Source organism: Strigops habroptila, chromosome 8, assembly GCF_004027225.2.
Source record: "Strigops habroptila isolate Jane chromosome 8, bStrHab1.2.pri, whole genome shotgun sequence".
NCBI lineage: Eukaryota > Metazoa > Chordata > Aves > Psittaciformes > Psittacidae > Strigops > Strigops habroptila.
Genome location: NC_044284.2, coordinates 46720800 through 46742369, shown reverse-complemented (window position 1 = coordinate 46742369; position 21570 = coordinate 46720800). Strand labels below are relative to the sequence as shown.

The window sequence follows — 21570 nt, the reverse complement described above, 5'->3', positions numbered from 1 at the left end:
GGGCAGCGCCTGCGTGCCCCCGCGGCCGTTTGGGAGCGGTGTCTGTGGGCAGCGCGGGAAGGGGGCTGTGCGGGGCTGGGGAGCCGGCTCCCTTCCAACCAGCGCCTCGGTCTGAGGCGTTACGAGCTGCTTTTGGCCTTATCGCTCCGCCTACTAATTCTTTGGAGAATAGCTGTCATCCTGCGGAGGGGCCTTCCGCCTGCAGCCTTCTAACCCCCGGAGCGAAGGGCCCGGAGCTGCCTGGGGCCGGTAGCTCGCAGCGGGGTGCGTGGTTGTGACGGCTGTGAGGGAAGGAGGGAGCCGCAGAGTCCCTGCTCGGGGTCAGTTTTGCCTTCTCCCGCGCTAGCGTCCCATTGGCTCCCCTCCGTGCCGCTCTTCCCCTGCCTTCGCTTATTGGTCGACGCGGCTGCCCAGTCCCGCCCCTTACTTCCTCGCGCCCTCCGGCTGTGTGGTGACCGCCATCAGGGGCGGTGGCCGCCGGGCTGGGGCCGGGGCGGGGGCTCGGGCTCGGGCAGGCGGGAGGCGGGCGGCGGGCTGGCAGGGGGGCTGGCAGTGCTGCACTCGCTGACCCAAACCTGGGAGTTACTTTACAAATTACCAAAGCTTTTAAAACTTTAGAGCAAGAATGGGGAGGGGGTGTCCGGCTAGGGGCTTGGTGGCTCTTACGGAAATATGATGGAGGTGCCCTGTCGATCACAGGTATTCTGTACTGCCTGGGCAGGATAATAGCCAAGAGAGTCACTTTTGCATTAACAAACACAGACAAAAAGTTGATTGGGACATTCGAGATTGAACTGCAGTCTTGCCATAGCTTACAGGTCTATGCTTTAGGTTGGAAGGAACTGTTATTTGTCAGTGATCCAAGCGACAGTGCCTGACAATTTCTTGTGTTTCTGTTGCAGATGGTGGCTCCCTAGGTGTGGTGTGGCAACCAGAGCATGATCATGGCAGCTGAGGTTTATCGCCCCTCTGAAGGGAGCCTTCTACCTTCATCAATAGGCTTAGACTGTGCTCACCTGAATGACTCTGATAAGCTAAGTCTATCCTACCCCTGGGCCAGCAAAAGCAGGAAAAGCCAGCTTTCTCAACTCTGCCGGCTTAGAGCATCTCTATCTGGTGAGCACTGTATTTTGAGATCAAGTTCATGTGTTGTCAGTGAAGGTGATGTGTTTCAGAAGGTTTCAGATCTTCCTCCTCTTCTCTCCCAAACCTAGAGCTGATAGCAATAAGTAGCTGCCCGAAAGTGCTTGTTCAATGAACATCTGAGCCATAGATTACTGCAGACTGGGAGAGTTTACAGGAGAGGTGTTGCTGGATAGGTGCTCTGAACTTGTATTTGTCCCTGGGCAACCTTTATTGGCTGCCACTGGACCACCCTGCCATCTTGGGTTATCTAAAACACAAGAATTTGAAATTAAGAGAAAGATGTTGTTATACTGGATTCTGTTAGGAGGGGAAAAACTTTGCGATTTACAGTGCATCCAGATACAGTCTCCCTGTTTTATCATGGTCGTCATGTTCACACTGTATGCGGTGCATAAATTCAGAGATGTCCTTGTGATGAGTTGTTCATAATGCTTCTTACCAGTCTACTGAATGTCTACTACTGCTAGACATTCAGAGCTGCTTCCTGCTTTGGGAGCAGAGTGATGGCATTTGGCTGCTAATGTCACTTCCCAAGGAAATATCTTCTACAGGCAAAAGCTTTGAAAATTTTGGTATGGTCACTTGGCATTGTGTAACATAAAACACTGATGTGGGTGCAGGTATTTCAGTGGCACATCTTCTGAACAGTTAATTAACTGGATTCTGACTAATGCAGTATTTAATAAGGGCTTGAACACTTACTGTAATTGCATTTAATAACAGTTTCAATCTTAACTTGAGAGATTTCAAAACCTTTTAAACTCTGCTAAGTGAAAAACAAAAGTGAACTGGTCTGGTTGAGTCTTATGGGTGTTGGCAATTTTTTTCCAACTTACAGACTGAGTTTAATGTTCCAGTGGCTGTGACTCAAAAAAACATGTTTATTAGAATTGTTTCAGTTTTCTTTATTTTCATTCATTCTATTTTCTTGTAAGTTCTTTAAAGATCTAGAAGTATGTTTGGGATTACTTGACAGTTATTTTAGCTGGCAGCTGAATTTTTTTATTCATTCCCCTAGTACTCCTGTAGTAGACTGGTATAGCTACATAGCTGATCTTGATCTTCATCTTCCCACAGGAGAGAAATGGAGCTCTTACTGTTTGTCTTCACTGGCAGCTCGTAACATTTGTACCAGCAAAACTGGTAACTCAGGAGCTCAGTGGGCTTCTTCCTCTCTCTCCACTTCCATTGGAAGCTCTTCTTCTTGCTCTTTTTTGCATACCTTCACTGAGGGATCCAGCCAGCACCTCCCAACTGCTGCACGCAACCCAAACAAAGCCATCTTCACTGTGGATGTCAACACAACAGAGGTATTTCCAGTAGTAACTGCTAAACTAAACAGGCTGTAACTGGTACAGGTTGTATGACATCAGACAGGCTGAAATGCCTGTTACTCTTACGTGTATCTACAGGCAACTGGAGCGACACAAAGGTGTTTTATAGTCTGCTCAATGGTCTTATAAAGGCAACACGTTTACTTCCGTTGCAGGTTGTAGTTAGCAAAATATACAAGGCAGCAGCAGAAGCACGGCTGTCTTGAGTCTTTTTTCAAACAGAAAAATGGAATAAAGAAAAATGCAGCTGTGAAGTGGCATGAAGGAAGAAAGGAAAGCAGAAGGTGCCTCAAGCCTTCTGCCTGTTAAGCCCCAACCCTGGGATGGGTTTGTGATGGCATGAGGTCTCTCTCTGCCCTATAGATATGCCTTTTGCATTGGGAGGGAGAGAATTTCTCTCCTGTTCTGAAAGTAAACATGAATATAAATTTGAGTACTAGACTTTAAAGAGCTGTGCCATTTTTAGCTTGAACTGACAGTTCATGCTTAGCCATCTTAAAGGTGTCTAATTCTGACTTGCTCTGTAACACAGGCTTAAGTATGCCAATGACTGGTGTGATTGCTTCGTTCCTTCAGGTCTAAATTCTGTGGCTTGCCCAGGCTTTGCTTGTAAATACAACTTTGTAGTTTTGCCTCCATGGGTGTAATTATTTACAGTTAAAAGAAAGCAGGAAACCTAAAAGGAAAGCAATGTCTCCAACCCTCTTAATCAAGAAGATGTGTGGGCAAGGGATATCCTAGAATAAGGAGCTTTAGTGAACTGTTTGTGAAGAATGCAGAATTTTAAAGAACCACCAGGAGGAAGGGATATTATAAGACATTAAATCAACAGCCTGAGGAGATGATCTATGAACACAACTTAGAGCTTTTATTCTTTGTTTTGTTTTGGTGATCTGCTTGGGGTTTTTTTCCCCTTTTCTAGATCCTGGTGGCTAATGACAAAGCCTGCAAGCTCCTTGGGTGCAGCAGTCAGGAACTCATTGGTCAAAAGCTGTCCTGTTTGATATCCAAATCCAGTCAAGAGGCATGGGAAGCTGTGGGTGAGGAGTACCTAGAAACTGATGAACGTTCATCACTGGTTTCAGGAACTGTGGTATGTGGAATGTTCAAGGAAATACTCCCCACCATATACAGTGGTTTTGTAGTCTCTGGTTTGGGGTTTGGGTTTGGTTGGTTGCGGTTTGTTAACATTGTCAATATAATTCCCTGATATATTTAACTGTGTGGGCATTGTGGGGATTTGGCAATTATGGCATTTGTAGGACTGCTTGGTTTAAAAGTTTGCGGATGTGGGAATTCAAAGGGTAAAAGATGGTTTGGGAGGCACCCATGAGAGCCTTGCAGTTGCCAACATGTATAGTCATGATGACTTGACCAAACCAGAGCTTAAGGGACCTTAGAATTTTTTAAAAAGAAAATCAATACAATTGCTTAGCATGGACAAACCTATTATAGAAAAGTTCCCCATTGTCTGGTCTTTTAAAATACTTTTAAAATAATTTTAAATTGCATTGTACGTACCACAAAGTTACAGTCAGTCAAATACTGCGAAATATCTGTGCCAAAACACCCCAGTTGGTGCAAAGGAGTGGAATTGATATTTTGCCTATAGCGGGGTTGTTTATAAGAGAGCTGCATGAAAAATGTCTCCTAATGATTTTCTTCCGCTGCTGTTGTGTCACTAGAAAATACTTTGAAAATGAGCTCATACTCTTCTTGGTGTGTTATTTTTGTACTGAAATTGTCAGCATCTCAGAGCTTGATCTTCCTGAATCCTTAATTGCATGGGGGTGGGGGAGGCGGAATATTTTAAGTTTGATTCACTGAAATCCAGGATTAAAATGAAATGCCTGATAAAGGCATTAATTCAAAGCTACAGCCATTCCAATGGCTATATGCTCCTATACTTTATGGGAGTCACTGCATGATTTATAAACCCCTTCTTGTCAAGATCACATAAAAATGATAAAAGGCTTGATAGGAACAGTGCAGGTTATAAAATAAACATTTTCTGCTTTAAGAAGAATCTCCTCCCATAAGAAACTGAACTGCTGGTTTTGCAGTTGAAAGGAAGAACTATGTTACTGATGTGGAGTATTCAATAGCACCACAGGACATTCCTTAAACAAGGCATCTCTAAAAGGCACTTCTCACTGAATGTAAGGTGTAAGATTGGCACATCTCTTATGCTGAAGGAAATGCCTTTAGTTTTCCTAAGGTGGCAAGAGAAGATGCAAATGCAACGACATTTTTTGTATGATCAGTGAATTATTTGCAAACCTTTTCATCTCTATATTAAAACTGTGTTTCTTCCAGTAAAAAAACTAGTAGTCAAGAAACAACATTTTTCTCACGACAGGGATATTTCTTGGCTTAACATCTTATTCTTGTTTGAAATTCTTGCTAAATAACATAGTAATTCCTAGTAAGTTCTGACTACATTTCTGAATCCTTTGGAAAGGTGGATGTCATAGGCCATCTCAAAGAGAAGATCCCTGTCTCAGTCTGGCTGAGACAAATAAGAAGCAAGGACAAGCAGTGTTGTGTGGTTGTGCTGGAACCAGTGGAAAGACTCTCAGCTTCTGTTTCCTTCACGGTTGACGTAAGTGTTTTCCTAATGATCAAATGAGTCTGCAGTTTGTGAGAGTCGATGTGCAAATGAAATGTGTCTAAAAGCCAGTAGGCATGTTACTGTTTGTGAACATGAAGCGCTGCCTGAAATGGGGATTGCACATGCAGGAGCTGTGCATATATCTCCCATGCAGCTCACCTTCACGTATTCAACAAGTCACATTAAAATACCCTGTTTCTCCTTCAGGAACATCTTAGACTTGAACAGTGATGGTTTGGCAGGGGGTTGGTTATTCGTGGCAGGGATGCCCTTGTGAAGGGATCAGCTTGCTGAGGAAAAGCATTATGAGGAGCACTGGACACCTCTGCTCCTTTCCTATGGCAAGAGGCAGGCTCTCTGCATGATCATGTTGATGAAGTACTGCATTACGCTGTGTCTGCTTTTATGAATTAGTTTTATCCATGAAGGGGCTACAGAATGAAGCTTCCTGCATTTGCTTAGATATTTGCCAAAACTGTTATTAAGGGATTGAGTGGACTGTGGCTAAAATGCTAAAATTAAAATAGTCCTGTAAACTTTCTTCCCAAGGGAGAGATTACATCATGTGACCTCCATTTTGCCCATCTCCATGGCTACCCAACATTGGAAGAAGTAGTTGGACTCCACATAAAGGACCTGATTCCTTCTGTGCAGATCCCTCCTCTAGACAAAAAAATCCCAAAGGTATAGTATAAGCACCAACCACATTCTTCCAAAGGAGCCTGGTCTAGTGGGAGGCATCCCTGCCCATGGCAGCGGCGTTGGAACTAGATGATCTTAAGGTTCTTTCCAACCCAAACCATTCTATGATTCCCTACCCTTCCCATTTGGAAAATAGGTGCACATGGTTTTCCCTGCTTATGTAACAAGAAAGCCTTTTCAGAGAGAAGGAGGAGTCCCCTGAGAAAGGGTATGCTGCTTATTTATGGAGCTGGTGTCAGAATATTTCCTAACTAGGAAAGAGACCAAGCCCCAGCCTCTCACTGAGGAACCTGTCCTGGTGAAAGACACTTTGCTCCAATCCTGGCTTTTTAGGAAACCGTGCTGTCTCTGAAAGCTCCTTAAAATTCCATTGCATTCTTCAGCGGTTTCAGTCACGTCCCTCTGAGGAGTGAAAGCCTAAAAGGACACCCAGATTCTGCAAATGCCATGAAAATGGCCAGCTAGATAGTTGAAAGAGGCCTTATTTATGCCTCATTTGCTGAAAAGCTGTAGCATGGACTTCCCTGGTCCTCATCATTGGGCTATTCATACAGGAGTTTAACACTGGATTCCAAATCCTTACAAAACTAGACTTTCTTCATTTTGGCAGTCACAGGATTGGTTTGTTTTTCTTTTCCTGCTCTCTTTTTCCTGAGAAGATTCCTGTGTAATTTTATATGAATACTGAAATCACAGCAAAACATTTGGTTAGAGGTTTTCTGTTTGTTTTTTTCTTTTTGCTTTAATTCAGAACCTCAGGATCCAGCGAGCTGTAGGCCGATCCAGAGAGGGTAACATGTTTCCTCTCAGTTTAAAGCTGCAAGTAAGCCTTCTGGAAGAGGACCAAATGACAATGCAGAAAGATGGTGTTCTGCAGGCAGAAAAAGGCAGCTCTTTCACAGGCTATCATTACTCTGCTACAGTCGTGGTTTTCTTCACCATCAGTGGTCTTATTACTGTCAAGTCAGATGGAACCATCTGTGGCATCAAGGATAGTTTTGCTTTAATGCTTTTTGGCTATGAGAAGAAAGAACTGTTGGGAAAGGTAAGATAGGAGTTTTAATCCCTCCCAAAAGACTGCTATGTTTGGCAGTTTATCCATTGGAATTGTTGTCTTTTACGCTCATGTCTCTCTGTCACAAAACCTGTGATCCATGTGTTTGGTGAGTGAGCTGTATGATGATAAGTACATTCCTTTGCTGTAACTGATAAGTTTTGCAGTGCTGAGGAGCTTGTGTGGGTTTCAACTAGCACAAAGGAAGCTGCACACTTAGATGTGCTCTGTAAGTCACGTGGATGACTTTTGTCTGGCTATCCATGAGAATCAGGTTCACAAATACAGATTGTTAGCATTTGTCCCCAACCTGTGAGAACCAGCTTAGCTTTATAAGGTTTCCTTCTGTGTTTTAGAACATTACATTCCTGATCCCTGGTTTCTATAACAACATGGAGAGAAGCAGTGACTGTTCTTTGCCATTACCTCCTCTTGACGGCTCCATGGGGACAGAGGGTGAGTGCATCTTTGAAGATGTTACTGCCTGCCATGCAGCTGGCTCTGGCTGCTCTAACAGAGCAAAATGAGTAGCATTAAGGAACAAAGGTAAAATTACAGAGATGAGAGCTTTGCCTATGAACATGGGAACATGCTTTGTATCTCCATGCAGTTTTTAAATTGGATTTCCACTAAGACCTAAGGCAAACTGAATCATTCACCTGAGGTTGTGCTTCTCTCTTTGTTGCTAGAAAGATGAAACTGAATATCCAAGTTGGAAATTACACTGTTAGTAGAGAATGCTTTGTACTTAACAATAACTTCCCTTTCTCTCCCTCCCCTGTTAGGATCTCGGAGTATTTTAAGTCATGTAAAAAACAGGTTTTGGGGCAGTTTTGCAGCAGAGCTGTAGACAGGGCTAATATTTTAAGGGAAAATTCTAACATTCTTCTAAATTGGCTCATGTTGCTGACTACTATTCAGTGTTCTGTTGCTGTAGAGTTTCAGGAGGAGGCATCACATATTCTTGTGATGCAGTTCACTGCATTTACAAAGAATTTATCAAAATTTTGTTTCCCTGCACGCAACAGGATAAACAGAAGCAGAGAGGCCTCATGTCTCCAAATCTGTCTTTCCAGCTAGCTCTGCCCAAAACAGAGAACACAACCAAGTACATACTTTTATCTCTACTTTTATCTCCATTGTTTTGAGGTATTTTTCCCCTGTTTTCTTTTTCTCTTTACTTAAAAATGTACATGTGCGTTGAAACCAATGCACACTGCTGGAACAAAGAAGAGTTAGTACACAATGTGCAATGTCTTAGGTAATTCTTGGATGAAGTGATGCCTCTAATCTAGGATCAGCTCTTCAGTGAGGAAGCATTGTTGGCACTCAGCATTTACTAAACAGAAGGATTATTTTAGGTTCAAATCTAGATTTGTCCACTCAGTAAATTACCTTCTTCTGCAGCAGCAATACTTGGTTTATTTAATCTTGCAAACTTGTGGTTTTCTCTTTTGTTCTGTTGTCACTGGGGAAGGAAAGAAGTTATTTTCTTATGCTTTCTCTTGAACATTTTTAGACTGTATACTTTTTGTCTGGCAATTTCAGTGAGTTATAAATGCAGTCTAAAACTTTCCATTTTAAGTGTTTGGAATTGAGAGTGTATGTGTGTTTTGGCCTTTTTCTTTTTTGCTGCTGCTATTTGTATAACTTTAACTCCAGTCTCTATGTGGTCACTGGCCTTTTTTTACATCTCTGAACTTCAGGTAGCTAACCCAGGAGCTTTGATAGGAAAACAAATTTTAGCAGCCCTGAGGCTTTTAGATTCCTGCATCTGTTGATTTTTCAGGCCAAAGTAGAGTGGAGTGTTCGTATTTGGACCACCTTGCCTTAATCTAGTCTTTTATACTCAGTGCCTTAGGGATGAGACAGACTAAGGCATTTCCAAGATTGTTTTTAATCACTGTATTCTCCGAAGCCTAAACACAAAAGGTGAAATTGGTGTGATTTTGTTTCTTGTTTGGTACAGACAGCAGCTTCTTGGCTGCATCTGTAGCGAGCCTTCTGTCAAGAGGCGAAGAGCAGAAACTGGAACGAAGACACAAAGATGAAAAATTAATGCACGATGAGACTAAACAAAAGAATGTGACCAGTTTCTTTTCTACTCCCTCACCTCCTGCAGTGGTACCCATTCTCTCTAATAGGTAGGCATTTCATGAACTGCATATTTACTTTGAAAAAAATAAGAGCTGTGGTGGTAATCACCAGCAAAAACTGTTTTATCACCTCTGTGATGTCTGTGGGAAGACATAACAAGAGCCTTCTGCACTATACTGTTTTTAGAATCTGAGTGCTACTTGCAAGACAGGTTGCGTTTTGCCTACCTTAGATTTTAATTTAGGTCGGTGCAACCTACAATTATAAAGTTGCAGGAGTCCCATCTTTAAGGGGGACCAAATGCTTTATCCACACTAGGGAAGGTAATGAGGCTCTATCTTTGCTAGATCAGCAACAGTGGATGTTTATCTCCTTCTGTGGTATCCACCAGCTGGTGTTGCATTGAAGCCAGGTTACCTGGAATGAATTCTAAATGTTGTTCCTTCTGGTGCTTGATGCAACTCTTGAGTCATCCATTAAAACAGGCTACTGTGTTACTTAAGTCCAGCCATTTTTATTGTACCTTTCCAGGTCTTTTTCCTGATACAAGGTTAGAAATTCTCCTCAAGTACCTACATGATGCACATGGTTTATCTTAAGTCAAATTTTAAGCCTTCTGCATTAAAAATTCTAACCATCAGAAAACATTCACTGCCCTTTTTAATGTATAGTCTATTACAGCACAGTTCCTGCTGATTTATGGAGCACGAACTTTCTTGTGTTCTCCTGGGTTTATGTCTCTCATATCACACTTGGATTTTAAGTGCTCTGTTGCATGGATTGTGTTTCTACTTTGTATTTTTACTAATAGAAATGTTTGTAAAACACCTTGTGCTATGGGCTTTAGTGAACCATGGTTAAATTGATGCATAGGGACAACCATCTTCTGTTTGACAGACAAAGGATCTGTTCTGAGGTCTGGAAGTATACTGCCACATGTGTTGGCTTTTTGTTGTGGTAAATTATGTATGATCTATACTTAGAAATGAAGCTAGAGAAGGAAATAATTCATAGGGAAAGAGTGCCATTGAAGTGTACCTGCTCTTCTTTGGTCAGGATGGAATTTGTTAGGATCTTGGATGTCTGTGCCAACAGCTTTCTGCTTTTTCTTTTAAACTAAAGAAAATAAAGCAATTGGTGCAGGTTTTAAATAGTGACCATAGTAACAGAAGAGCAGGTAGTATACAGTGTGACAGCATGACAGTTCTCTCAATCTTTTACCATCATGTTATCACTAATAACTTTGAACCATTGCACTAAAGACAGCCTTGCTACTGATGGGCTGTCAGCCCACCATAGAGAGACTTACTCTGAAACCTGCCATGACAGAATCAGATCTGCAGGTTAGCGTATGAAAGGCTGAACCTTCAGCACTCTGCTGATGCCTGGGGACAAGCTGCTTCAGTAATTGTTGCTTGGCTGCTGTTAAAGAAAATTCTTCACCACAGCAGCCTCAGACATCTGATTCTTAGAAAAGTAAGGTAATAATTGAGTGGTACAGGAATAGGAGCAGCTTGAGCTGAGTGCCTCCAGGGAGGGACCCAGAACAAAGAAATCCCTGGAGTTTTATACCCTTACATTCTATGCACTGGACCATCTCATGCTGTTCTTGGTCCAATGATGAATTTTGGTCTGGGGTCTCCTGTCTATCATTGTGTTCTTTTGTGGTCTTGAAGCCACAGTAAATGAACAACAGTAAATTCTTTCCTCTCTCTCCAGTTTTTGTTCCTTACTAAGGATGCAACTTCTTTATCTTCCAGTTTGCATTGGCCTCATTTACACTAGCTTTCGTTTACATGACTAAGCACAGGTTGTTGCTGCCTAAGGCTCCAGCAACTTCAGCTACCCATGCTAAGCAACTACTCATGCTAAGCAAGGCCACCCAGTCAAAAGAACTCAGTTGAAGGAATTCAGCTGACTAAACTTAATTCACAACAGTCGCCTGTTTGTTCTAGGCTAGAAGACAATCTAGATACTGAATCCTATGGCCCAATTAAGCTGCCTTCTGATGTTACTTGTAACTCACCTGGAACACCAACAAAAGATGAGCCATGGTCTGGGACACCACCAGACTACAGACAAGACTTTCAAAGCCATATGGCTACAGGGCAGTTGTCAAAATCAAACTTCATGTGTGATGAAAAACATTCCAGCCTTGAGCACATTGTAGTTGAAGGCTGCCTGCTAAATGATGCTTCATCCTTCTTTGCAAATGGAAGAAATACTATCCATGATGTTTGCTCAGGAAATAAAACGGGTTGCAGTGCTTCTGCAGCAGTTGCCACAACCTCTGAAGATGTTAAAGAATCAGACACTGAGCTGAACTGCATTTGCTCTGATCTTGAGGTACTGGGTCTGAATATTGGTGTCAAAGGGCGCTCAGACAATTGTTTAGGTATTGCTGCAGCTCATGTAGGAGCATCCTCCTCTGATGCAGTGGACTTGGGTGTGGGCAATATGCTAACTCAGGGAAACAGCGCCTTTTCAACTGGGCAAGAAAAGCAGCTGTTGAATGGTGTTGCCATAGAAGATAGTTCTGAGTGGCTCGCCTCCCAAAGGCATTTAGAAGACTCTGGAGAATCCTCCAAAGCATTTATTGAGAAGCCTGAAACTCTTACAGAGACCATGGGGGACAACATCAACAAGACCCCACTGAAGAGCAAAGGTAGTCCTGAAAAAGACCGTGAGCTGCATGGGCAGCAAAATATGGAGATAAAGGCAACATCAACCCCAGTGAAACAAGAAGGAAGGCTGAACTCAGCAGCTCCTTTGACCTTGGAGATTCTGGAAGGCAGCTATGCTGGGAATTGCTGCCACAGAGATGGGTCACAATTAAGTAAGTTAAACCTATTTCTCCCCTTCCCAAACTCTTTATCGGGGTGTTCTTTTCCACCCACATTTTTGCAGAAGGCAGACAGTTCTGGTTAGAAGCTCATGGTGGAGAGGAAGGAAGAAGCTCTAGCATCTAGAATTAAAATGGTATCGAAGCCTGCTCAGAGGGTATTAGAAAAGCAGGTGGTATAAAGTACAGAGTTACTAAGAAAGTAGTCCTGACTGAATAGTCAGAAACATTCTCAAAACATAACTAAAAGGTTTGAGCTGAATAACTGTTTTCCAAACAGAAATTGTAAGCTTCAGTGTAAAACTTGTATTTAAATTGGGTAATGGACTGTGCTTCATTCAATCCTTCAGCTGGATTCAGTGGCTTGTTGTATAAAATCCCCATTTTGATGTAATTTAGAGTAGCAATGTGAAATTAATAATCACAGTTGAACACTGACAAAAGCTTCTGCTGGGGGTTGGAAACCATGGGATGTAGCCGCCAACTATCTCTGGAATAGCTGTGCTGTTGTCAGCCCCTCTGGTGATTCTTTACTGAGTAGGCATTCCCCAAATAAATAATGGCACTTTGATAAGAGCTCAGAATTTTGTCCTAAAATGTCTGTGGCCCCGTTCAACACTAAAGTCTCATTATACCATTTTAACTTACTGGCCTGTTTCTACAGGTATACTCTTTGAAGTGAAACGTGTAGAACTGCAGGACCCTGCTGTGCTGTTCTGTGTCTGGGTGGTGAAAGACCTTCTGCAGAGCCAAAAGGAAGCTGGAGCAAAGAGTCAGCTTTTGCTCTCCAGTCTGGCAAGCTCTGCACAGTCTATTGCTGATCTTTCTACAAATAGTCTTGGAGAAGTAAGAAATCCTACCAATGTCTAATACTGAGCATCTCCTTGTTTGACTGCTAAGCTGAAGCTAAAGTCAGAAAGGTTTTCAACCTAAAATGTCACGTGGTGGTGGGTGGATATTGCTCTTTCTTTGTTTCGCTATTTTTACGTCAAAAGAAATGTTTCAAATTGCTGGTTTGTAACATTCTGGTAGCATGCGTTTTGCTTAGTGGAGTTTCCTTTCCCAGGCTGAACAATGAAACCACCCCATTTCAGATTTGTTCTTGGGCTGCTCTGATTACATCTACAACAGAAGTTTGCATCAGTGTGGTGAGATTAATTTTTAAATCAGTGTCATCACCCTGGCACCAGTGACAGAACCTTATTAAAAAAGGAAATACCAGGCTGAAAACTTCCACTGACTGGCTTCTGGCAACAAAAGAAAACTGCTTGAGCTTCTAGATTCTTTGAATAAATGGGTGCATTCCCTAGATCTTTACACAGCTGGATCTTATGGTGACCTTAACAGAGAAGTCCATACATAGATACCACATGTATAGTGGTGACAATTCCAAACTACAGGAGCCCCTAGGAGCTGCTGTTTATTGAAATGCACTGCAGATGAGACACTCCCTCCCCTGCTTAATCAGTGTGATGGGAGATAAAGTAGATATTTGAGTGAAAAGCTTGGCTATTGGCAAAACCTGCTATTTGGAATATTTTTCCTTTTAGAAAATCATCTTCCATGTACATGCACATGTGTGTCAAAATATAAGCAGTTCTGATAACTCCATGTATAACTCCAAATTTCACTATTCAAAACACATGCCCCTGTGAGGTTTGTTGGTTCCTCTCAAGATGGAAGACTGTGTATGTAATAAAGATGTTCTGTTATGCATTGTAGATGCCATCTTTGGTGGAGAAACTTAGTAACTGCAGAGACAAACAAGCCCAAGCTCTCCCCTCAGAGGAAGACAAACTTCTGTTGTGGTTAATTTCTCATGCAGTGTTGTAGGCCTTGGCAGGAAAGCATGTGGTGGTTGTTTACTAGGGATTTTACTGGGATGTTAACATTTAGGAGGGTATGCCTTGAACTTGTTTGCTCTTTGTGTCTGCTGTGGTGATAGACCACAATAAATTAATTTTCCTACTCACACAGAGAATTTTGTGCAAGCATCTAAGGTGCATATGCTTCTGTTTTCTTTGCCTTTCTGTGAATTAAGCAGTATTTGTAGCTGCTGGGAGCTGACTGTTGGCTTGTCACGTATGGTGATATTTACAGTCAAATACAGTTCCTGATACCAAAACTAAATATCACTCCTTTTAGCTATTGCAGATGTGTACTTTCTTTTCAGTATTTACTTCATTTTATAAACATGATTCTATGGCTTGCTTATTTTTTCTTGCTATTTCTTTTTCTCTGTACCTAGGCCATCAGATCAACTTCACTTTTTGAGAATTCCCGAGGAGCTGAAGAGCTTGAGGGTCTAAGGGCATGTGAAGGAGAATATGCAGAAAACTATAACACTCTCAGTCTTATTGGCAAAGGATCTTTTGGCTTTGTCTGGACTGCCAGGGGCAAGAAAGATCACCAGGAGGTTAAATATTTCTTTTAGATCTCATGGCAATAATTTAGGATGAAAACTGAAGGTTAGAGTATTCACATTATGTCAACACTACGCTATTAAAAGTCAGGGTTTGGTAGTTGGGGTTTTCCTTTGTTTAAACAGAAATCTGAAATCACTAACCACATGGAAACAGGACAGCAAAATGTTTGCATTGGTGTATATGAATATAACAGTATATGAATGTTACCTAAGACAGCAGGCACAGAATGAGACTGGCCATGTATCTACTTTAACCTGCTGAAAGAAGGATACATTAAGTTTAACAGAATTACAGGTGTTAGTTTTCCATTACTAAAGAGAATGACAAACTTCAAGGCCTTTATTGTGCCACAACTCAAAATGTGGAGTAGACATGTTGAGGTTATGGGACCCTCCTCTATCAGCAGAAGTATTTTGGGTGTTAAGAGGCAAGCACTGGTGTTTCTCTGCATGAATGTTACGTGCTCATGTCCCTTCCCTGTATCCCTATGCCAGAAGTCACCAATGCTATAACTGATAAAAGAGCTTTCCAGTCAAAGTCTTTGGGTTTCAGAGCATCCATAAAAAGGAAATAAATATATTCCATTTCTGTACATTGCTTGGCTTCTAGGGCTAAATTAATTTACATATGTTTAAAGATACTATAAGTAATGCACATTGGGTTGGTTTACTTCCGTACTTCTAGTAATATGGCTCACTAACACTTTTCCTAGAAATTAACTTACCATGACTTTAAAAGCATGACATAAAGCCACACTTTTGCAGCTGATGCTGAATGCTGTTGTCTGTGCAGGTCGTTGTAAAGTTCATCTGGAAGGAGAGGGTGCTTGAGGACTGCTGGGTAGATGATCCTGATCTGGGGAGAGTGACTCAAGAAATTGCAATCCTGTTGAAGCTGCAGCACCCCAATATCATTAAGGTACAGTGCACTCAGAGTGAATTCAGTTTGAATTATATCATATGATTCCTTTTGAATACTTCGTGTCTCGTGTTTCTCTTCAGGACTGAAGAAGTGCCCCATATTAAAATCTACCTTTCCAAGAAAGAAAGGAACCTACCTATGCTGCTGTGTTTTGGAGGGTATGTTACAGCAGACTGTCACTGGCTTCGACACTTTTACCCCAAGCAAATGATGTAAACATAGATCTGAAGATGTAACTGTTAATAGAAAAAGAAGCCTGTACATTATTTCAGCAGGATGGGATGCATATCTTGGAAGTGTGATTTCACATCTGAACATGTACTAGTTCAGGAAATAATCTGGTTACATATCTTGATTCGTCTGGTTTGGGGTTGTTGTTTGGTTGTTGTTGTGCAGTTTTTTTTCCCCAGAAAGAGAATTCCTCTTGGGTTTAATTCTGCTGTTTTAATTACGCTCTTTTTTCAAGAAACATTTGTGCTCAGTGAAATGAGACTTCAGAGATTATAAAACATGTTGATCAACTCTCTAGAAAGAGCAGGGTTTGCTTAAGGAAAAGAAAGCAGTTTGAGGATGAAGCACCTGAGTAAAAGAGTCTGTTATTTATAGGTGCTGGATGTGTTTGAAAATGAACAGTTCTTCCAGCTGGTGATGGAGAAGCATGGATCTGGTCTGGATCTCTTTACATTCATTGATAATCAGCCCAACCTGGATGAGCCATTAGCCAGCTATATATTCAGACAGGTGAGAATTGGGAATGTAGTGTTGCTACATGCAGGTAAGATTTGGGTAATATAAGGATTTCCTATAAAGCCATTGCCTCTTGGCTGTGATGGGAGCAGCACACAGCCCCTGTCATCAGGATGACCATTCATGTAGCAGCCACATTTCCTCTGTGGAAGGAGGAAAGTGCACAGAAGTTACCCCAAGCCCCACTAAAAGCTACGCTTCACATAGATCAGTGCTTGGTTTAGATTGGTTACGGGGGTAAAAGAGTCTTCTCTTTTTAAGGAATTTAAAATCAAGAAATGATCTTGGAATTTAATGTGGCATAATGCAAGATAACTCAAGGTAGTTGACTGTGAGTCAGGAGCTCATCTGAGAGCTGAATTGTCAAGCTGCTCATTGAGTTAACTGTAACAGCAGTCCCCAGGCAATTCCCCCTCACATGTTTTGGAGTAAATTTCTTCCTCAAAGGTATGAAAGAATTGCTTTGCACCTGGTAACCCACTGCACACTCCCCTTGCCTGGGGTGCTGATGGAAGGTGGAGGGTTGGAACTAGATGATCTTTAAGGTACTTTCTAACCCAAATCATTCCCTGATTCTATGATTCTCTGTGTCTGCTGTGCAGTGTGCATTCACAAATTGCAGTCAAAGGTCCCTTTAGACTTCTGATGGATAAGCCCTTCTCCTAAATCAACCTTGAGTCTGTCGGGGTGCTTCATTACTTCAGACCTGGACAGTATTTGTCTGCAGAGGGAGTTCTGTATTATAAATAGAAACTTTTCTTCCTCAGCCCTCTGCTTTTCTTGCTCAAATGTATTGTGGTAGGAATCACGATTGTCTCCAAGGTGATAAAATTCTGATACTGTTCTTAATTATGGCAGTACAGCATGAATCGTGCAGAAAGAAGAATGGAGTTTAGGAGTGACTTTATTATTTATACCACACTTCACTCTTAAATGCTTTGTCATCCTGCAGTATTGGAGGCACACAGTAATATCCTTCTGGATAAATCAAAGGACCCTCTGAATGAAGCTGGGATAAAAATAGAGTAACCTGCAGGAATGTAACAGTAAGCTCTGATGCTTCTAACCAAAAAAACAAGCACATTCTAACCAAAAAAACAAGCACATATGCCATCTTCCTGCACGTTTGTGAGAGGAAAGCAAGCAAAGGCTATTTTAAGTCTCTCCCAAGAGAGACACCCTACTGCAGCAAAGCTGACAGACATGCCCGAGTTTGTTTTCTCTTACCAAAATTAGGATCTGTATCTTGTTTATGTAGATATATATAAAAAAAGCCAAAATGTGGCTATTGAAACTGAGTGATGCCACATAGATTATCCAGAAGGACACCTCGGTATAGTAACACCTAGTTCTTTCCTCCTCTTTCAGCTTGTATCAGCTGTTGGGTATCTTCACTGTAGAAACATCCTTCACAGAGATATCAAGGATGAAAACATTGTCATTGCTGAAGATTTCACAATTAAATTAGTGGATTTTGGTTCAGCTGCCTACCTGGAACCCAGCAAATTGTTTTATACCTTCTGTGGGACAATTGAATACTGCTCACCAGAAGTGCTGTCTGGCAAACCGTATGTCACCCTCTGAAAAGTCATTTTTGTGTCCATTGCACCAAAAATTGTGGGTGCAGGGCTGGAATAGAGAAGCCAAGCTGCTTTGCCTTTGGTGCTCTGCTAGAGTATCTAACCACAGAAGACTGCAGTGAGATTTAGGGCACTGCAGTGACAGAAATGACTTGTAAAGGTTTGAATGCATATAAAGTAGGGCACTGTGGTGACAGAAATTAGTTCTAAAGGCTTGAATACATACAAAGTTTCTTCTGATTAAGTCTGTTGACAGGCTTTCTGATTCTGGTCAGATGTTTTGCAAAGCTTTGTACTAATGTCTGTCCTACTGCAGAGCCAAGTTCAAGAACAAGCCTAAGAGTTTAATTAGCAGCCTGCTAGAAGAGTTTGGATGAGTTGGGTTGTACTTGAATGTGTCCTTTTCCTTAATCTTTCATAACACGTACATCAGGTTGCTAACCTTCTTTTCATACCTGCGTCTATGCACTCGTGGGTCTCTACCAAAAGCTGCTCTTCTAGAGAGGTGGTATAAGCAAGTATTGCTGTGTAGCACCTGCCCCTTACCGTATCTGTGTTTTATGCTTCTCCCATTCCCACCTCGTCTGCTCCCTTCTTTCCTACTTGCTTCCCTGTATGAATTTTTGCATTTTGATCATCGTTCATCTCCCCATTGATATTTGTGCTGCTCTGGACTCAAGGATTCTTCCCTTGCGTCCTGTCGTGCTCCTGTCTTGGATGTGCTGCCCAAATCTTAGCTGACTTTTCCCTGTTCTCTCCTTCTCCAAGTGCTCTTTCCCTGGAGGCTGGCAGTCTCATACCCACTCCTGGAGGGAAGCCTTATCATCACAGGGTGATAAACATTAATTGTACATGCAAGTATGTTATCTTGCTCTCAGTTCACAGCTGTTCTCATAGGTCCTTCAAGCAGCTTCTCTTAATGGGGAGGGGGGAAGCAATGCAAGGAGGAGAGGAAATCCCTGCTGGGAATGAGATGGAAAATGCAGTGCTGCCCTGGGAATTCAGCCTGTTACTGTGTGAAAAAACTGTCCTTTTTTATCAGATAGAATCTTGATAGTTAATGTTTCTTTCCAGATAACACTTGCTTTGAAAAGATTGGGAGGAGGTAAATGAGATTCCACTGAGGTGTCTGATCTTCCATTTAAATATTTACTTGATAGTTTTGGCTTATGGTGAAGAAGGAAGAAAATTAAGTTCTCCTGTCACCAGCTTACCCATGTGGAAGTCTAGGTGCATATTTTACATACTCATCAATTGAAACTGGTTGGCCGTTCTTCTGGTTGTTTTTGTTTCATGGAGAAGGATAACATGGAGAAGACTTCTCAAAAACATGTGAGAACTTTATTAGAATTCTCAGAAACCTCCTGTGTTAAAACAGAAATTGGAAACAAGAGCTATCAACTGACTTTTATTTTGACTTTCTTCAGCACACTATTACGTATCTGCAATCTGAGTTTAGGCAAGTTTATCTCTGCATAGGTACCGTGGCCCTGAGCTGGAGATGTGGTCACTTGGTGTCACCCTTTATACCCTAGTGTTTGGAGAGAATCCCTTCTGTGAGCTGGAGGAGGCCATGGCAGCTGTCCTGAATCCTCCTCGGGCTGTCTCAAAAGGTAATTTTATTCCCATTTGCTTTTCTAACGGAGCAGATCTCTTGGGAAGGTATGAGCAATATTTATTCTCCAGAAATAAAGGGGAAGACTGGATAAAATGCTTCCAAATGTGCTCTGCAATGATTGTAAAAGCTGCTCAGTGCAGCAGAGTTATCCAGGGTATCTTTTTAAGGTTAGTTCTGCAGTTCTTCAGTGCCTATGATGAACACAGCTGTCTGCCCTGTGTTTTATTCATTTCAAGTTCCAGGGCACCCATTTATTATGATGAATCAACTATCAGCTTGTCAAGCTTCAGTGAGGTTTATACCTGAGAAAACCAGAACGAATAATGCCTGATGGGAAGGATCAGTCTAGTAGATAACTTTAAGATCAGAAATGGCACTCACGTAACTCTAATGCAAGTTTTATCTCACTGAACTATTATGAGTCAAGGCCGTGTCCTTTTGGCGATGGATGATAATGTGTGGATTTATAACTTCTGAATGAATTGTATGGCTTGACCTCACAGGAAATATACATTGGCCTTGTTTTCTGTTGGAGGTATAGAATTCTAATTACATGTCAGGCTAATGAAATCTCCATCAACAAATCCTCAGGAGTCCTTAGGAGCACTGTGGTTATAAGGCTGCAGGGGGCTGCAACTGACTCATAAATACTTGAAGCTTTCCCTGACCCCTGAGCACATATTTAGTCACCATCTAAACACAGGATGACTGCAGGATAAGGCTGGGCTTGGAAACAGTGAGTCAAGATGGCCTCTGTGGCATTTGTTTCTACTTCTGTCCTCCTCAGTATCGTAGCTGTGTGCTCAGTTCTCTGTTTTCACAACCTGGAAGTCTCAGAGTGTTCCCAGAGCTGGGCACATGTGACTAAGACTGTGATAGAACAGTACTGCACAAGGGATGAACGGGGAGGATTTGTAATTATAATCTGCATTCTTTGAATATAAACCATATTTTGCATTCCCAGCATGCCTAAAATATAGCTTGAGCCATTCCTCTTGCTGCTTTTTCTCTGCCCAGGTCTCATGAATCTCATGATTGGGCTTTTGCATCCTATTCCAGAGCAGCGCACGACGCTGGTGATGTTAGTAGAGGATCAATGGCTGAAGCAGCCTGTGAACCTGGGTGATTATACCTGGGAAGAGGTATACCTCTCTGCTGAGACAGGTGAGATGTTGTCCTGAAGGCTTTCTCCTCCACCCAGAGCCCACTGAGCACGCAGGAATGATTTCTAAGAGAAGACTGAGCTGTTGTTAGCAAGATACTTCTCATCAGGTCACCTGCTGCTATCCAAATGTGCTCAGTTTGAAAGTATGCCTGTGGTCCGGTAGGACCTGTGGCTCACCTCTCACTGTGTTTCTCCCTAGAAAGCAGCAGATTCAGAAATGGTTCTGGTGAGCAGGTGCATGGAGACAAGCTCCCAGCTCCTCACGTGGAGAGTGAACCACGCTTGAATGCTCCCGACTGTGAGTGTGCCCATTCCCACCGGGAAGAAGCAGTGGCTGTGGAGTGCCAGGGCTTGGGCCTGGGACGTTGCTGCCATTCTTCTCCACAGCACTAGTCCCTCCCTGTGGAACGATGACTCCCTGACTCAAGAACCAACAGGAAGAACTGTAAGCCCTAGATTGCTGCTACTTCTCTCACATAGAAAGATCTGGTGATTGGTACTGAGCAGCCTTAAGCTGCTCCGCCTGCGCACATTCCTCTAGAAAACCTTCTAGCCAATAAGCATTTATTACATTTCTTATATGGGATGTGTTTTAAAGTTGTGAGACAGAGATTTTAGTGTCTTGTTTAAATTGTTCATCACTCAGGCTATATTTTTATTGGCTGGTTTTACTTTGTGTATGTAGTTTCACTTGTTCGGGAATAGAATTGCATGATGGGGGGTGTCCCTTTCCCCTTTCACCCCTTTTTTGTCAGTCCTCTCTATATCCAGGAAAATAGTCAATCATTTTGATGAGACAAAGATACTGGAAATAAAAAAATAGATTAAATGAAAGAGAACTTGAACCAATTCACAATATTGAGATGAGATCCTTCCAGTGTGCAGCTCAGCCAGACTCGGACATCCTGAAAGTAAGTGATGGGAAACGCAGCAGTTCTCATGCCTGCTCCTGGTGTTAGGAGAATAATCTCAGTGGAGAAGCAAGAGGACTTGGCTGGAAAATCAAGGCTCTTAAAGCCAGCTAAAATATTACAGATTTGCTCTTGGAATACAGCTTTTGACCCTGTTATCTCCATCTGAACACATTTAGATTAAGCATTAGGAAAAAAGTTCTTCCCTGTGAGGGTGGTGAGACACTGGCACAGGTTGCCCAGAGAAGCTGTGGCTGCCCCATCCCTGGCAGTGTTCAAGGCCAGGTTGGACGGGGCTTGGAGCGACCTGGTCTAGTGGAAGGTGTCTCTGCCCATGTCAGGAGGTTGGAACTGCATGAACTTTAAGGTCCTTTCCAACCCATACTCTATAATTTCATGGTAAAATGAAGCTTAAC

The 21570-nt window shown here is 42.3% G+C and overlaps 1 protein-coding gene across 11 annotated transcripts; it reads left to right on the top strand.

Moving 5' to 3' along the window:
• Positions 1–49: 49 nt before the first annotated feature.
• PASK (PAS domain containing serine/threonine kinase) lies at positions 50–21093 on the top strand. 11 transcript variants are annotated; one of them, XM_030494211.1, is made up of 19 exons: positions 50–264; positions 903–1116; positions 2224–2456; positions 3403–3573; positions 4942–5082; positions 5641–5775; positions 6545–6838; positions 7204–7303; positions 8817–8991; positions 10900–11780; positions 12451–12632; positions 14035–14202; positions 15005–15130; positions 15740–15874; positions 17249–17448; positions 18229–18318; positions 18940–19073; positions 20096–20242; positions 20443–21093. In XM_030494211.1, the coding sequence occupies exons 2-19, from the start codon at positions 939–941 to the stop codon at positions 20634–20636; spliced, it is 3684 nt and encodes a 1227-aa protein (XP_030350071.1). In that variant the 5' UTR covers positions 50–264; positions 903–938; the 3' UTR covers positions 20637–21093. The 11 variants fall into 11 exon arrangements, 6 of the variants coding, with proteins under 6 accessions (XP_030350071.1, XP_030350069.1, XP_030350072.1 ...); XM_030494209.1 differs by having other exon boundaries at positions 50–320; XM_030494210.1 differs by lacking the exon at positions 50–264 and adding an exon at positions 558–699.
• The last annotated feature ends 477 nt before the right edge of the window (positions 21094–21570 follow it).

Coding starts and splice junctions, on each gene's coding strand:
- PASK (XM_030494211.1), top strand. CDS start 939: ATGATCATGGCAGCTGAGGTTTATCGCCCCTCTGAAGGGAGCCTTCTA. Junction 5,776..6,544: donor TAGACAAAAAAATCCCAAAG/GTATAGTATAAG, acceptor GCTTTAATTCAG/AACCTCAGGATCCAGCGAGC. Junction 8,992..10,899: donor GTACCCATTCTCTCTAATAG/GTAGGCATTTCA, acceptor TGTTTGTTCTAG/GCTAGAAGACAATCTAGATA.